This window comes from Lissotriton helveticus, chromosome 3_1, assembly GCF_964261635.1.
Source record: "Lissotriton helveticus chromosome 3_1, aLisHel1.1, whole genome shotgun sequence".
Taxonomy (NCBI): domain Eukaryota; kingdom Metazoa; phylum Chordata; class Amphibia; order Caudata; family Salamandridae; genus Lissotriton; species Lissotriton helveticus.
Window position 1 is genome coordinate 1919920079 of NC_136061.1, and position 18511 is coordinate 1919938589.

The following is an 18511-nucleotide window of genomic DNA, read 5'->3' on the forward strand; positions in this document are numbered from 1 at the left end:
TCAGGACCTCTGTGACTTCCTGGCAGACTCCTTCCACGACAAGATCTCCACCTTCAACAGAAATCTCAAACCCAAACCCACCGACCTTAGCCATCTCAACCCCACGAATGAGGAAAACCACCACGTGCTCACCACCTGGGACCAGCTCACCACGCAATGCTCTGTAGCCATCATGATCTCTCATCAGGAGCACCCAAGAACCCCTGCCCCCACCACATCTTTAACCTTGGGAGCAAGACGATCAGCAGCGAACTCACCACCATCCTCAACACATCCATCACCACGGCCACAATACCGGACAAATGGAAGCACACAAAAGTCAAAGCCTTACTCAAGAAACCATCCGCCGCCCCCAACAATTGCAGCCACAGACATCAGATCCCTCCTTGACCAAGGCAAAATGGAGGCCTTGATCCTCCTCAATTTCTAAGCTATGTTCGATACAGTATCACGCCACACCCTGATCAAAAGGCTTCAAGCGTTGGAATCCAAGGAGACTCCCTCAAATGGTTCACGTCCTTCCTCACAGGGAGAATCCAGAGAATCTGTCTCCCCCTCTTCACCTTGGAACCCAGTATCACCACTATCTGCAGCGTCCCTCAAGGTTCGTCCCTCAGGCCCACCCCGTTCAATACCTACATGACTCCCCTAGCCAACGTCATCAAATTGCATGGAATGAACATCATATCTTACGCCAACGATACCCACCTCATTCTCTCACTATCAGAAGACCACCGCCATGCTAACCAACTTGCGTAGGCGCATGACGAACATTGCACACTAGATGACAACAGACACATCATCACTCAAGCCCTGGACACCAGCTGACTGGACTGCGGCAAATCACTCTACATAGGAATCATCTTGCACCTCCTCAAGAGACTGCAAACTATACAAAACACAGCAGTCAGACTAATCTCAGAGATCCCCAAACGGTCCCACATCACACCCCACCTCAAGAAGCTCCACTGGCTCCCCATTGAGAAGAGATGCCATTTCAAGATGTTAACCCACGCCTTCAAACCACTCCACAACCAGGGACCAGCATACATCAACCACCCAACCCACTGCACTTCCACGTTCCCTCCAGACACCTGCGCTCCGCCTCCCTCTGCCTCGCACTCTCTCCCCCACCCCCGTCGGCTGCAGCAACAGTGGAGGATGCTCCTTCTCCTACATCGATGCGAAGGCCTGGAACAACCTCCCACTCTGCGTCATCTCTGCTGGAATTCAAGAAAGGACTCAAGGCCTGGATGCTCAACTGAGCACTTGCAGCAGCACTCTGTGCCTGGATACCCTTTTGGTGTTAAGCCGCAGTATATGAATCCAGACTGAAACAATGAGAAAGGTTGAAAAGAGAATAGTGGACTCGAAGGGACTGAACAATCACCAACTGAGGTAAAAGACATTTACCTCCATTTCCATCTGGGTCCAAAATGAGTTAGAGGGAGGAAAGAAATCCTCTACAGATCCCGTTATATATTTCACGTTAAGGATTATGGGCCCGTTGTAAAAAGGATCAGACCACAAATCAGTTGCTGTTTTTGCAAAGCGCTGCAGTGCAGCCTAGTCCTTTGTAATGCGACAGATATTACTAATTCGTCATAACTCAAAATCTCTACTCAGAAGGATTTGAAAAGATCCCTGATCATATTTATGACTGAGGAAGCATTCCCCATGTAAAGCCTTCCAAATGGGTGTAAATGCAATGGTGGAGGCCTGCGAAGGAGAGCAGTCCGGCATCAATTCATTCACAGAATAACACCACTGCAGCCCGTTTTAGAGAGGGCTATGAACCTTAATATTAAAGAGTGCTGACATAGGGTGAGAAAGCGGTGAAATGGCCCTAGGGATTATTGTTGGCTCCTCCCAATGCCCACAATCCATATTTATGTGGTGAATTCGGTCCATAATGGACAAATTCCACTTTGTGAATTAATATTTTCATCTATCCTATATTGGAATCACATCGATGGTTTAGAACCACAGTAACAAGCCATTGATATATATCCTTGTGAATAATGCAATGTCTTGCAAGGTGCACACCGAGAATTGCAATTCCATTTGTATTGTTTCTTTGGTACATTGATAATAATGTGAGTTTTGCACTCACAAAGCCTGCAGGTTTACTTACCGAGGGCTTTGCAACAGCAAAATCCTTTTTTACATTCACCCTACAGTCTCACTCCATTCAAACACAGTGTGAGTGCCCCGACTGCCTTGCACTATGTATCAATTAAAAATACGCCTCCTAAGAGAAACCTGTAACCCACCTCCCAGAACTCCACAATACACAGCCAGTAGCACACCATGAGGTTTACCATTTCAGAGGAGTCTACCATCTCTCAGTCATACTTGTATCTTTTCTTTCAATATAAGAAATCTCTTCTAGATTCCACTGCCTTTATGTAACGATACAGCTCTTCTAGCCGGTTACATTAAGAAACTTATTATGGTTGATATAGCATCTGGTCTTAAATAGGTGTGATTGCAATTCAGAGGAACTGCAGTTTGAGTCTGATAAAATGTGTTTTTGTGACCTCTGGGTTTGCATGTAGCACAGATTTGCTATGTGTTGGCGAGAAACTCACAGTACCCTGTATTTGAAAGGTGTCTGTAGAGACCTTGATGTCTGCCTATATTGAAACAGGAGCCTATAAGGAGGTGGAAATCACCCTGGATTAAGGAGGTGTCTGAAAGGAGTTGGTTCCCAATTTGGATTTGGCCGGATTCTGTCAGATGTTTTCAGTTCCTTCAGGGACACGTTAAAAAAATAATTCAATGAGTGGATGTGTATATGAAAGGAATCAGAAGTCAAGTAAATTTTGTATTAGTACGCAGGGGGCCCTCAGTAGTTTATAAGGGTGGCCCTGTAAGAAGCCCACAGTACCCTAGGGTCCGTAGCATGTACAATTACAGCCATCAGATATGGACTTGAAGTTAGTTCAAGTCATCTAAACAGGCAAACATGTTGCCACATTGGTCTTAAAACATATACAAACCTGAAAGTAGCACATTGTCCCCTGGAACTGAAAGATAGGTATACACAGCGAACCACAACAGGCGAGGACTTTCTAAGCTCCAAGGAGTGAGTTTACAGCAAAATGACAGCAGAGCACAAGCGGCAAAACAAGAGGCCAGGTTCATTCTGGACTTTGAGTTCCATGCAAACTTTATTCATCACAATCAAAGCATTCCTTCCAAGATACGAGTGACAACCTGGTATTCTAATACAATCGTCCGAAGCTCGAGCGAGGGCTCTAGTGGCTGTTGTAACCAGACATCAGAGGGTGACGTAACGTCCTGTACATATTCCTATCTATTTCCAGTATCACAAACCAAAACAAATTCAAAGTAGAAAATAGTTCAGATGCACAAATGTCTAAAATTATCTTCGAAACAGTACAAAAGTGTATTAGTGTAAGTACTGATAAAACAGATTGTAACAAAATCCATTATTGAAAAAGAGAACATTTCAATTCATTGTCATAATCAGAAGCACAAACTGAGGAATAGTTACTCTCTTTTCAGAGAACAATCAGAGGCAGACCTAGTGCAAAGTACCCTGTAGAAACGAGATATGTGTCAACTCCATAGAGGACCTCAAATTATCACACAATTGAGCTTTTTGGTTATAACTTTACACATTCTTCATTTTCTATGGCTAACAAAACAAGGGATTCTACAAATTAGCTACAGCTTGTCCCTATGTAGAGAAAGTACCTTTACTTGGAAAAAAGAACAAAATCGATCAACAACAGCAGCCACGAAAACGTCATTCAGACAAGGTTCTAGTCACAACATCACATTTTCGTATTTATGAAATAAAAATTCTGGCCTCCTTTGGGATGGTCCAGTGCAAGAGAAGAAGATAGCTAGATGCCATGGCAGTACAAGAGATCCTTCCTGCCACAAAGGATGCTGCATGATGGCTAATTATTAAACCGGTAAGTCCACCAAAGAGTGGAATGGAAATTGATATCTGGATACACCCAGTGTCCGCAACCCAGTGATTTGGTCCAGCAGGATCTCTCTTACCCCACCAGGGGGGGGAAGAACAAAGTTCTTGGGTATTCCAAGATGCAGCAGCTGCTCATTGAAGATGCACCCTTCGGAACAGTTCTCACATTTCAAAGATAGATTTCATCAGATTGTGGATTAAGACGTAGAGCTTCGCTCTCCCCGCAATGATCCTCACTAGCAGGGTTTTTCTTCAGAGTGCACAGCTCCTTTGGAGGTACAGCTGACTCAGCAGGCCAAGCCTACGACCAGGAAGAGAGGCAAGAGCCCATATGGAGCACTCATGAATTGGGCAACTCATGGGATATGAACTTCTTTAGTCTGTCCAGATACTGCGCATACAACTCTATATCGTTATGGCCGGCTCCTTCCACCCACAAGGGCTCCACTGCCCTGGGGCAACGCTCATACATGGCCAAGCCATGTGAGAAATCGATAACCTCGTCCTCTGTGCCGTGGATCACAAGGACAGGAGAAGTCACCTTTGAAATCTTGTCAATGCTAGAAGAAAAAAAGAAAAGAGTTATGTCGAATATTCTAGTGTAATACTTTTATTTATTACATTTAACATGCTTATTAGGTGCAACTATTACTCCAAAGCCATGAAACACAGCATGGTACGGAAAAGTATCACAAATACAATAAAAAGAAACCCTGTTTAAGAACATAAAACATCTTTTCTACTTAATTTCCACTTGGAATACATTCTCAATTTATTTTAAACAACACTTTTTCAGAAACATATTTGATTAAATCTCTCACCTACTCCAGAAAACACATTTCAGGTTGAGAAAAGCAAAAAGAAAGTAGCAGACTATTCCAGAATCTCAAACAAAATGTACTTGTTACAATACATCTCCAACGGAAAATTCGTATTTTTACAAAACCATTAAAAAAAATTAATTTTGTTTCTTTTATATTTTTTTGAACTGTAAATAACATATATTTTTTGTCCAAGGCATCTGTTGTAAATTCAATGCGTTTTACTTTTTTCAACTTGTGCCCACACAATGCTTGGTACCACGACAGGAGGAAGGGAAAGTCACTTAAGTATCTGGAAAGTATAGTTACTGCAGATTACAGATAAATAACTTTCTGTTCACCATCAGGGGATTTCCCAAATATTCAAAAGCTTAGAACAGATTTCTTAGAAGTACATTCCCAGTGGAGGGAGAAATGATAGCCTAACCAAACTAAGGATTTCTCGGGGTATTTCTGTCTATATAAATTGAAGTCTTGACATCTGAGTTCAAACGGCAATGTGAAGAACATAAATCACGGATTATTCATCCCTGTGAAATACTGTAAAAGACTTCCTAGTTGAGAGAGAACAGGATTTAATTCACTCTCCTGGCTGATGTGAAGGATACTAGGAAAACACTGTTCCAGGAACCATATTTCAGTCAGCATTTATACATATACACAAGCGGGGCTCCACATTATTCTAGATAGCAATACATTGCCACAAAGGCAAGTCATTGAAATTCTCTAGAAAGTATGTAAAGCAGACACTTTGAAAGGGTAATCTATATCTTCCTCTGAAAAATTAAGTACAGAACGGAGAACTCTGGTAAAATAGGTTATTAATATTCCCGCATCAGACATAAAAGAGTTGATGTTTCCAAGTCATCATAACAGACGAGCGCTGGTAATCAAATACCAGTGGCAGAACCCATTCCACTTCAAGGAATAAAGGACATTCTCATAAGAGAAAAGGATTAGAAGTCAAGCTCCTGAAAGTGGAATTGCACGTAAGGCCATGTGCTTCCTCTTAGTTGTATCACACAGAAAAGTAGGCAGACAGATAGTTATTTTGGCAATAAACTTAGTACATATGTGTGAGTGGGCACATTCGGGCTGTGCTATAATTTTCACTGAACTTTTGTCCAAAGAAATATTTAGTTTTAGACCACCCCCTTTATTACCCTACTTTATCCTGGTACCATATCACCTTCCTCTTCCTCTCTCTGTGCCCATAGGGAGAGAATGCCGGACCTAATCATGCCCCTATGACAAGATCACAGGAAAGATTTTTTTGAATAGGATTCTCTTTTCATTCTGATCAGCTGCAAGTACTGTTCTAGAAGGGATTGATAGGTTATTTAGGTTTTGGTAATTCTTTTTGAAGGTAGTACAACAGGACAGAATACCCTCAGTAAGAATAAGCATTCATTGAAAACACTACATTGCAAGATATGGCCTAACAAAAAGACTCAATGGAGGCCATAATACATTTCGCAAAATTGTCCAATAAAGTCATCAAAACTAAAAATTAAAATCAGAACAGAGAAAAATAAACACCGATATCAAAATGTGGGATACAATATTCAGATTCACGAGAGCAAGAAAATGGTAGTAACAAATCAGTTCCAAGTGGGAAAAAACACCAATAACATAATTGGGTGAAAAATTACCCAGATTCACAAAAGTAAGGAAATGTTAGTACCAAATCAATGTAAAGAGGAGAAAAGCCAACAACAACGAGGAACAGCAATGCCAATAGGTCTGTCAAACATCTTTCCACTCAAGCATTCATACATCCAAACATTGACTCATTGTTTTGTTGTGGTTGTGTCAGAGGGTAAATGCACACACATACTCAAACAACATATGCAAGCTAAATCATGCTACTGTATAAACACAGTGGGAATATACTAGCAATAATGAAACTAAACAGCAGCAGGCTTTGTTCTTGCAGTGGTTCTGTAAATAGTATAATCGTTGTTTTAAAGTTCCAGCATAGAAACACGTTTAGAACCAAGGTGCCGGCCATCTTAAAATGGTAAAATCATGTTACACGAAGGACAACAGCAAACCATAACTGTCGCCTGTTTTAGTGGAGAAGGCCAAGCGGAATACGGCACAAAGAATAAAAGAGGAACTATAAAACCAGGAAATTGAGAACCAAAGGACTGGCTAACAAGCCCGGAAGCTGAAGAGAACTCAATTTCAGGTGGTGCACACAAGTGATCAGAAAATATTATCCTTCACAGGGCAAGAAAGCAAAGCACTGAAGTGGATTAAACCATTACTCCATGTCGTTGTGGATGGAAGCGGAGTGTAAATGACACTCAGACCGGCCAATGGCAAAAGACGGCTGCCCCAAAGACACTCCACAAGTGTGATTTAGGTGATTGTGTGCGTGTATATGTATACATCTATATATACACACATACATACACACACCTGTCATGCCTTCCATAGAGATTCTACCAATAATTATTACAGTACAGATCTTATATATCACTGGGTTTTGTCAAAATTGGTAACTAATACCTAAATCATTCTCTGCAAAGGTAATGTTTGATATTTCATGTAACACAATACCGGACTGCAAGCTTTACCATCGTGCAAAAACAAGTCACCCTAAAATGCCTATTGGCTTTAATATACAACTACATAGTAACTAAACCCGCCATACTGCCTTAGACATACCATTTCATAATAACCAAGTCAGACATAAGGCATCGGAACACCTTTTTCTAGTGAAGCAATCAGGTCTGTAGCTGCCATTTTTGGCTAGTCACCATACCCAGCTCAGGTCTACTGTTTTGAGTAGAAGCTTTTCCACATGGCAGCCAACAGGCACACAGTAATAAAATTACAGTAGGTAAAACAAAATATTGCCTCTCCTATGAGGGCCTAACAAGGAGAACAAGCATTGGCATAGCCAATAGGTCTCGCTTTTGGGAACTTATAAGTATTTAGTTATGCAGCACAATATCCTTGGTGCAACAATATCAACCGTTGCACGGCTAAACACTTACAAGATCCCAAAGGCTAGACCTATTGGCTATGCCAATGCTTGCTGCTACATGGACGTTGCTCGGCGGTAAGCTCGTTACATCAGGTCGTCTAAGAAGGAAGTATGACCTCGGATGTTGGATCGCTGTTAGAAGCAGTGGATTTCGCTGCCCGGAAACACAAACGCCAGCACTCAAGGATCCGGAGAAGACGCCTTATATTAGTCACCCTATAGGTGAGCGAACAAACCCTGCTACGTATTTGTACCACACCCTTTCTCAGTCTGTCTTCCATTTCGTGTTCATGTGACCTTCTGTTCTCTGGAGTACATTTAAAGTTGGTACTAGAAAAGCAAACAAGCAGGATTGATTTCGTATCTTGTAACCCAGTTGGACACACAATGGACGTTTTATAATCACAGTTATTTACAATAGCCTTCTTTGATTGGGGATAAACGTTCTATGGTCGTTGAACACGCAACATGTAGTAATGATTACAACTTGTAAGCAGAAGGCAATTGAAAGCAGTCAAACAACCTGAAGAGTACTTATGTTTTCAGATTCTTCTTGTGAGTAGCTTTGCGTGATGTGCTACTCAAATCCTGTTTTTTCCCTTTGAATGCTGGGACTAGTCATGTTTATAATGGAATACACGACTACAAGTCCCTGAATCCAAAGGAAAAACTTGGACTGGAGCAGCACATCTCTCATGGACCAGCTCGTAGCTGCAGTCTGCTCATTTGAGAACTCGTTAGAAAGATATTTCAGATTTTTGTGGCGAAAATGCTTTAAACTGACATACTTTTTGTAAAAAATGCAATCATGAAGAAATTTGAAAACCTATAGGGATTTAAAGGCAAATATCGTCAAAATGCACACAAAATATAGTATAAACTAGTCCAAGATCACACAGAGAGTAAGCAACAGGGCCAAATTCAGATGAAAGCACAGGAAATGACAGTGACTCATACAAGAGAGATTGTCAGAACTGGAGATGGGGGTCATGCCATGTCCTTGACTTGGGACTCGTGTATTCCTATGACTTATGCTGATGGTGCAAGGTGCAGGGGGGTGCACAGACCAGTTCGTGCAGAGGGCTGCAACCAACAGCAACATCATGCAGCCTCACACACTGTGTTCACAACGCTGAATAAAGAACACAAACAACTATATGACGCATGAGAATTTCTCCACAGTAAAGACGACCGGAGCCCGGGAGAGCTCCTTGAGCAACACTGTGGCGCATGTAACGGCCCCATCAGAGGGATGGCCGGTCACCGCACACCGAAAGTAATGAATGAATCACTACACCAGTGGAGGCAGGGATAACATTAAAGTGATGCACATTACAGTAGTAAGCGGGCGCAGCACTGAAATCTAACGCATGGCGCCCGTGCAGAAAAAGTAATGTGAAGCGGCCACCATGCAAATGATTTTTTTAAAATGAGCCTCGACATCGGCTCAACATCAGGTGATTCTGGGTAAATCACTTTAATATCCCCATAATCTCCCCGTGCCTACCAAATAATTAATTTGTCCTTCGGGTCCAGTTTATGGCCTCCACTATGTAGGACGGTCACGAGTGAAGGCATAAAGCGGAAAAGTAGCGAGGAGCGTCGGAAGAAAGGTTTTCCTGGCTCGGTGTGTGCAACCTACGGCCGGGACGGTGCTAGATGTCAACTTGCCCTGCAACTTGCTCCCAAACACTGGAACTCCGACACAAAGTTGGGGAGGGCTGGGAGCGGAAGATAAACAACATGAAAGTGCAACATTAACAACAAGCATTGGCCGCGCGCGCGCCTGGCGCTCAGTATAGAGAGGGGGGTGGAGGCCAGCGGAGTATGTCTGAAGAACTCGGTGTGGGTAGAGATATGACGGTTTCCTTTCCTGGCAAAGTAGGTCTTTGTTATGCGTAAATGTTCCGATAATCAGGGCTCAGCTGCAGGCAGTAAGTAAGACTGGGGCACCAGCCCAGTAGCGGCTTTTATTGGGCGTTAAAAGACGCCCGCGTCGCCTCCTGCAAGGGTTGTTTGAGTCGAGGGCTCAGGATTCAAGTAATTTACTTCTGTCAGAGGTTTCAAAACACAAAGGCATTTCAGACTCCGCCTTCGAATTCAGAGAGTGAGGTGTTGCCTGAACAATAATGTAGCAGATGAAGGAAGACAAGAACAGTTAGACGTAATGGCTTGTGAATTCTAACAGGGGTGCATAAATTGTTATCCTTAAAAAAATTTAATGTTTCTAATTTACAAGGTACGATTGTAAAAAAGAGCGCGTGGTGTGCTCATTAGCGAAGGTGGGCGACATTTCAAGGGATTCCCCTCAACGAAGGCCGACATTTTCACAAATTTCTCACGAGATTCTAACGGAAGACTTGTGCAATATTAAAACATCATGAGGCCGCAGCTCACGTCGGTTATACAGATCTCACAAGACCTTTTTGAGCGCATCAGCCTAGCTTGGGAGAAAAATTGCATGAAAAGTCGCAGGTGCCCAAAAAAAACAAAACAAGCAATGGACGCACGGCCGTGAAACTGACACGGCTGCGTGGTAGTCAGATGGCAGCTGTGCACATCGTGCGCGCTTGTGCGCGTGACAGCAAGCTGGTGGCCGGCGAAAGTAGAACTTTGAAAAGCCAGCTACTAAATATCTCGCTAGACCAGCGCATGCGCTGGCTCTAGCGAGACCTAAAAATAGGGTAACCAACACCAAAACCTTTGCCTACTACAGTAATCTGTGAGATTCTATGTAACAAAATCCTTCTCAGTGGGCTTTCAGACAGAGTAATAGTCATCCACGCTCAAAGGGAGTGCTGTTAAAATATGCCTTTCACAATAAAGCAGGCCTACTGTCTCTACTACGACATTTAATAATAAACAGATCTTTAGCCATAATAATGTGCTTGCCATCATATCCAACTCAGTCTTGCTGTATTAAATGGTACCCCTACCCCAAGCCAAAAAATACAACACTAGCACTCTTTTCAGTGGAAGCACGCAAATTTGGCCGAATCAGATCTTGTACCGAGGGATGCCCTGCTCTCAGTTGTACTCTAAAAGCTCTTTTTTGTTGATCACATAAGGGAAAGCGACTACTGCACTGTCAAGCCAAACCTGAAAATGCATGTAGATTGGCATAACCCTCGGCATCTTCGGCTGTTCTCAAATGCCCAACTGCACTGGCAAGTCTAACGTTAGTGATGGAAAGATAAGGGAAGTGTGCTGGGACTGGAAAGCAACAATACATTACTCATCACTTCCATCCTTGCATCTGTGCTGTTGCAAGAGAAACATAAACACTGTCAACTGTCTACTTAACTAAGACACTTTAACAGCATCACAGTGCCCCTGGAAAGAGGTCAAGCACCATCAACATACAAGTTGATACTTTATGCATGTTAGTGAGCCTTCACAGCTGCATGGAAATAAAGCACATAGCTTCTGCCCAAACAAAAAATGTAGTCCAGCTCCACCAATATGGGCGCAGAACCAAGGCACCTCTCTGTAGTACTTGTGAAGCCTCTTTTTTTGGTTGCCCACATAAGGTTAAGCAACAGCTGCGCTGTCGAGCCATCCTAAAAATGCCGCAGCCCAATGAATACACTGTATGTTGGAAATGTGTCCTTTCTGCACGGTCACTCCATATTTTTTTGCTGCAACCTATTTTTGCTGGTATACAACTCTGTGCAATCTATCCCGATGGTAAAGTGATTGTGCTTCTCCTTTCAACTTGGTAAAATTGATATAAACCCAATTAGTTTATTTAATTTGCCCATAAGTCCCTAGTATATGGTACCAAGCGTATCCAGGGTCTGTAAGTTAAATGTCACAAGTTAAGAGTGGCCAGACTTAGCGTATGGGGGGACCTAGCTCAAGAGGGCACAATACTACCTTGGTCAACGTTACACGCTATCCTGAAGGGATAGTTAAAATTTAAATACATCCAACTTAAATGCTGGGCCCAAAACCTGAAGTCCCCAATTGGCATAGGGAACTTCTTAGAGGAACATCTGGTGGAAAAGCCTCAGGGGAAAAAAAAGAGGTTTCCGTATGATACTGGAAAAATCGAAGCGGCAATAGATGGGGACTTCAGACTTGTAGAAGATCTGTGGGGATGTGGTCTGCTGGGAGGGACTTGGGAACAACTTTGGCAAGTATCATTAGGCTCTTTGTTCCTTACAGTTAAGCCAGCATGGTTAAGGAGGACTCATCTTTTTTCAATCCACAGGGCCTACCTCACTCCCCAAGGCTATCAAAGATGACGAAAGGACTCCCTGTAAAAATGTAAGAAATGCGTTTTTGAGAGAGCATCAGGCATACACATGTTCCAGGAATGTCCAGCTATCCTTGATTTCTGGCTTAAAGGTGGTGAAAACATCTTGAACATTCTTAGGTACCAAGTCAGGGTAAGCCTCACTATGATAATCTTTGGAATTTCTAATGAAGTTACAGGCCCAACAAGAGCATTCCTTTTTTATGCCATACTGTTAGCAAGAAGGGAAATCTGTTGAAGATGGGTGGAATATTTGCCTTCCCAACACTCTGAATGGTGACTGTTATTTCGGACTCGATGCAAGCGGAAGAAAGCCCTTTGGCACTTTTGCGTTGAGATGGTTAAATACAGAGGCAGATGAAAATCGATCAGGGCTCCCTTGATAAAAAATTGCCCTATACCTCTTTGAATCACTCTGGACTGCGATGGGCTTCCTACTCTCTCCCACCCTTAAATGCCATTCTAGCAGTCGCTGGTGTATACCGGACCAAATTTGAGAGTGACCCTACCCGCTTGGGATTGTACCGCTCCAGTGCGCAGATGTACATGCACCGGAGAGAAATCTCATACCTGCTCCTAGGGCATTGATTGAGCACAGGCGCCTGGATTGGTTAATGGTGAATGAGTACAATAAAACAAAAAAGAATCTTATATTAATTCCGGATTAGGTTCTACTCTGGGTGGAGCTGATGAAGGGAATTAATAGAAGGTCTCATATAAATATGAGATGCGCTAGTGAGTAAAGTAACCACTTACCAGCTTTAATGAGGACCACGCTTGTGGCCTGTTGAAGCCCTTTAAGAAAGCAGTGCTCTGAGGCTGCAATTAAAACTTAGGGAGTAGCAACACATGTAAAAGGGGGAGAGGGGGTTTCCTGGATGGTTACAAGAAGAGGCAAGGCAGTACTAAAAAGAAATTACTAATTCTATTGACCAATGAAAAGCCACCATTTACAAACGACAGGGACAGAAGCCTATTAAAAAGATAGGTGGAAAGTTTACTTTTTTTGGTATTTGCAGTGGAGATATTATAATTGCATAGCACTCTTGCCAATTGTATAAAAAAGGCAAACACATGGTCATTTTCAATACCAACAGCTCTAACTTTAACAAATGCGAGACCTATGGCATTGGAAATCTTGCATTTTTTGGAGTTGGAGTTATATGCATTAGAAAAACCTTTACCAAGTCATGTTGCAGGGTGCAGTAACATAAGTGGCCAAAAGAGGTCCCATGAGCCCTCTTTTGGCCACATATACTACTGCACCCTGCAAAGTTGGAGTTATTGGCATTATCAATTTCAATGTTTTTTACCTAGCCATGTTACAGGGTGCAGTACCATATGTGGCCAAAAGAGGTCTCTAAAGACCTCTTTTGGCCACATATGGCCCTGCTCGCTTGTAGAAGATATGGTAAGTCCATCCTACCCATAATGCATTGCATGCAAGTCAGTATCACAAGTACATTCAACTTGATATGTCCATATATAAAATTAGTAGCTTTGAAATGTGACAAAAGAATTATTATATTAATTCCGGATTAGGTTGTACTCTGTGTGGAGATGATGAAGGGAAATTTATAGACGGTCTCCTGAGTGAAGTAACCACTGCCAGCCTAGGTTAGGACCAAGTGTGTGTCCTGCCTAAAGCCTTTTAAGAAAATAGTGCCTAGAGGCTGTAATTAAGATCTAGGGAGTAAACACATGTAACAGGGGGTGTCCTCATGGGAGGTTACAAGAAGAGACAGGGTGGTACTAAAGAGGAACTACTAAGGCTATTGACCAATGACAATCCAACATTTATAAAGGACAGGGACAGGAGCCAATTAAAAAAGATGGGGGAAGTGGGAGGAGCTTTATGCACATATCCTGAATACAGCATGTCTCGAAGAGACAGCGCAAGCGCTGCCTAGCCGAGACCTACAAATGTGACCCTGTGCTTACTTAAAAATGAACTCGAGGCTTGAGGACTACTTTGAAGGTGTCTGGGAGCTACTAGCAAGTCACAATCAACTAGGTCGAGACACCTGGACAATATGAACATAGCTGCAGACCAGCCACCAGTATCCTGGCTGTGCAGGTTTTAACTGCAAATGTGACCTGTCAAAATAACCCATTTTGACAGACTATACCTTCCTTTTAAATATTATGTCACCCCTTATTAGGACTTACTGTCCATAAGTCAAGCTCCATCGTATTTCAAGTAGGACATGTAGAGGTTTAATGTTAAACATGCCCTTACAGTGACTGGCCCCTCAAAGCCATTTTCACTGTAGCAAGGCTGACTGCTCCATAGGAAAATGCTGGGAGGCAAAAATAAATAATACTACTGTATCTCTGATATGAGTCTAGCTAGAAAAATAATACAAATATGTTTAATAGTTGAAAAAGTGCAATTCAATTGTGAAGTTGGATTTTTCAAACAAATTGAGGAAAATAACCTTTAAAAAGTTACCTTTGCCGTGCCTGAAGACCCCGGGTGCTAAATATGCATTTTGCACACCCACTACAGCTATCCAGTAATTAACATCCAACTGGGAATGACTGAGGTGTGAGCCTGTGCCTAGAAGCAAGAGATGATCCATCTGAAGTTGACAGAATATGCAGAGTAGAGCTGGAAGAATCCTTTTTGACATTAAAGTGTCAAGCCCTTCTTCAAAGTCAAATTCTACTGGACAGGTCTGCTGGAGTTTTTCGTTTGACACTTGGGAACGTCAACAAGGCCTCCCCATCACGGGCAAATATTAGCCAACACTTGGGCAGGGCGCTTCTTTTGTCCTCCCAATCAGTCAGGCTTCAATCACAGTGGGTCTCTTTTTGACATTAGTGTCAAAGCCTATTTAACATAACGTGTATTTGTAAAGAGCACGTTCACCCAAGGGTATCTTGGCCCTAAAAAACAGATGTGTATTGTTACCCAACTCAATGGTACTTATTTTATCGAACTGGGATTTGAACCTGTGACCATAAGTTCGAACAAAGCCCCCTACAGTGGACGCATTAGTCCACAAAGTCACCAGATCCGGTATTTTTGACAGGTCCACTTGGTTTACATATCACATTTTGGGTGCACTTCTAAGAGCAAAGGAAGGCTGCCAAAACAATTCTTGTGTATCCCATGTCTGGTTGCTGAAAATTCAGCTTTGTTCATCCAGGCTTCTATTTCCGAGGTTGTTGTGGGTACAAGAATTGCCTCAAACTGGATTTTAATGTTAGATGTGGGAGGACACTAGGATTATCGTGTTACCCTGCGAACAAATACCCCCAGCCCACAGAGCCCAAGTTGAGGTTGGCCGAACACTTTGCTCATCTAGTGAATCCCCAAAGTGAGTAGGATGAGCCTTTACTACATTGGTTAGGGTGTCCCCAGTGGTTAGTCCTACCCACTAGTTTGTGCCAGTCTTAAATGTGGAATCTTCAGGCACACACTTCAGAACACTCCTGAACCTAAGAAAGATCAGAAGAGGGCTGAACCTGCTGAGACCTTAGAGGAGTCCAGAAGAGTGAACCTGCTCTCCCTCTTGTACCCAGGACTAAAAACAGTGACTCCAATGGTCGTAAGGTTGGCCCCCTGTTAAAGCTACAATGATACAACAAGCTACAAGAGACCGTTTACCACCACTGTCCAGCAGACCAGTGGCAACAAGAGCTAGACTGGACCCTCCTGCTGGAGTCTGTCTGACACACTTTGTGTCGCTAAGTGCCTCCCCCTGACTTTCTGGGGGGCTTTAGAAGTTTACTCCTGTGGTGGATTGGTACTTAAAGGACTAAAGTCAGAAGGAAAAATCTTTGCCATGGACGAGCCTGGTTAGTGTATAAGATACACACTCCATTGAGGTCAGTGTCAAATTGTGCCTATGTCCATATATACCACAACTATTGTCTTTCATAGCCACTTTGTACTTCTCGCTCTTTCTACTTAAAACTTTAAAAATGGATACTTTCGAGTCCCTTAATTGGATTTTTGCCATTGTGTTTATTCAACTTTATTCTATTTTTCCAATTTGTTTTAGGATTTTTATTGTTTTGTATTTTGACTATTACTGTTTTAGTACTGCATAAATACTTTACACGTTACCTCTAAGTTAAGCCTATCGGTTCTTTTCCATAGCTACAAGGGTCTGACCTCAGGCTTATTTATGGACTTTGGTGTTTCAACTTGACTAGGATTGAGATTGAGGATTGGTCATTAACCCCCTCAACTAATAACCCAACTTCCTACACCATACCATAGTACATTCAAAGTGTAAGGATAACCCAATCATTACGATGCAAGAAAAACTCAGGATGAGAATCATCACAAGGCAATGAAATCTCAGTTTCAGAAACCGCACGCAGCAAAGAAAACTTTGCAGAATCAGGATGAAGCAAAGTAACCGCAAAAAACAACTAAAGAGCAAAACACTTCCAGGGAATAGAAAATAGCACAGACCAATAAAAGAGTGACCAAATCCTGGCAGAGGGCTGCAGAAGAGGTACAGACTTTGCACAATACCTCAAGAGAGCACATAAAACATACACGGAATCACCGAAGCATTGCAAAAGTCAATAACATGATGAACAAATTCCGTGTTCACTTGCGAAAACAGCCTTTTCAACACAAAACCCTCAGGCAGAGAGAGTGGAAATAGCACCAGCACACTCACACCGGACAGCAGCCTAGGTTATGGAAACAGACAGCCTCGTCATTTCACAAAGAAAACAACATACCTCCTCGGTTGCTTTCATAGGGTGCAACACACAACATATTTAAGTCCAATGATTTTTGTAGCACTGGTTTCCTTGTATGGTGACAAATACTTCCCCGTCAGACAGGTGAGGGTTTGGCATCAGCATGTACTGGAGCTGGAACACATTTCTGGCTCAGTGTGCAGTGTAATTCGGGGAAATACTGAATCCTCGACGTAAATATACCTAGTGCCTTTACCTGGAAACCGTACAAAACCACTTCAGCTAAGAAACAACAAGTACCCAGCAGACTGGGTGCCAAAAGTTGATAGTTTATTTGCACATGTGAACCTCTGGCAGCAGGACATTGGCAATCTGACCTATGTAGAAGCCACATCTGTCTAAAATAGCTAGCTGAGTATATAAGCGTTGCCTCCTTGGGGGAGATCATCCTCCCTGAGCCCTCTATGGGTCCATCTAAAATAGAGGATTTGAGAAGAGTTCCTATCAGGAAAAAATAGCTATATTAGTAGGGGTGAGGGTCAAGGTTTGGACAGGATGTGCTCCTGGCAGTGAAGCAGAACCCCCCCCAACCCCCCATACCCTAAATTTCTCCCATCAGGGTTGGTGGTCATAACAGCAGTAACCTGCAGTGCACTACCCAGTTAGTGTCTGCACAGAAATCTGTGGTTTCGGTGGACTACCCTATCCTCCATGCATCATGGCTGGTGAGAATGGATTACAGCACAGATGGCTCCAAATGCCGGACCACTGATGGGTTGGATCCGGAGCCAGATTTTGGAGGGCCCAGTCCTAGTATGTGTCCCACAGATGGATAACTTTATTTCCTCCTGGGACCAATGCTGGGCTTGGCAGATTTGCCTCTCTGTCTGTATTAAAGCAGTACCAATATTTGCATATGGTTGTTGCAGCTACATAGCAGAACAGAGAGCAAAAACAATGTTGGATGAAAGTGAGCCCCAGAGTAATTATCAGAGGCTAATATGGACTATAATTTTTAGTTTTTGCCTTTCTGTCCCCCTCAGTTTCCAACTTCTCTTCACGTTCTGTCCTTTCACCTTAATCTCCCCACTTCATTGATTGGCTCTGCCAGCCCTCCTACCTCTACCTCAAATTAATTTCCCAAATGTCTCAACTCACCCATGCACATTCTTTGCCCCGTCCACACCCTGCGTCCTCACGCTTACTTACTTCTTATTCCATCGGACATCCGGCCTCCCTTTTGCTTTCTTATCACCGTCTCCCCACACAACCTACCACTCCCTCAGTATCCCCGATACCACCAGACTATCTCGCATCACATGCTTGACATTGCCTTGCTCACTCACTCTCCCTAAAGCCACCTGCTTCCTCTTGTAGTCTTCATCCTGACATGTCTGCACCTCTGCCTCCCCTGATTCTGACTTGCCTATCTTGCACATTACCTCTCCTGCGGTACACTGCGTCTTGGCTCTCACTATGCCTTCTCCTTGTTCACACCATCTTCTCCCATAGTGTTCTCTTGCATTACCCATATTTCCCTAAACCATGTATTTTGGCTTTATTACTGTTTTAGTACTGCATAAATACTTTACAGGTCACCTCTAAGTAAAGCAGGTCTGCTCTGTGCCATAGCTACCAGGGGCTGACTTTAGGCTTATTTATGGACTTTAGAGATTCACCTTGACAAGGATTGAGATAATTTATGGTTCTCTTGCACTACCTCTACTTCCCCCAACCATGCATTTTGACTTTATTACTAATTTAGTACTGCATAAATACTTTACACATTACCTCTAAGTTAAGCCTGT

The 18511-nt window shown here is 42.9% G+C and overlaps 1 protein-coding gene across 1 annotated transcript in view; it reads right to left on the reverse strand.

Moving 5' to 3' along the window:
- Positions 1 to 3154: 3154 nt before the first annotated feature.
- The window catches only part of ABHD17C (abhydrolase domain containing 17C, depalmitoylase), a 79261-nt gene continuing 63904 nt past the window's right edge, over positions 3155 to 18511 (reverse strand). The window contains exon 3 of the mRNA XM_078682931.1: positions 3155 to 4521. Coding sequence (XP_078539057.1) covers positions 4302 to 4521 — 220 coding nt within the window. The 3' untranslated portion in view covers positions 3155 to 4301. The remainder of the gene's footprint in view (positions 4522 to 18511) is intronic.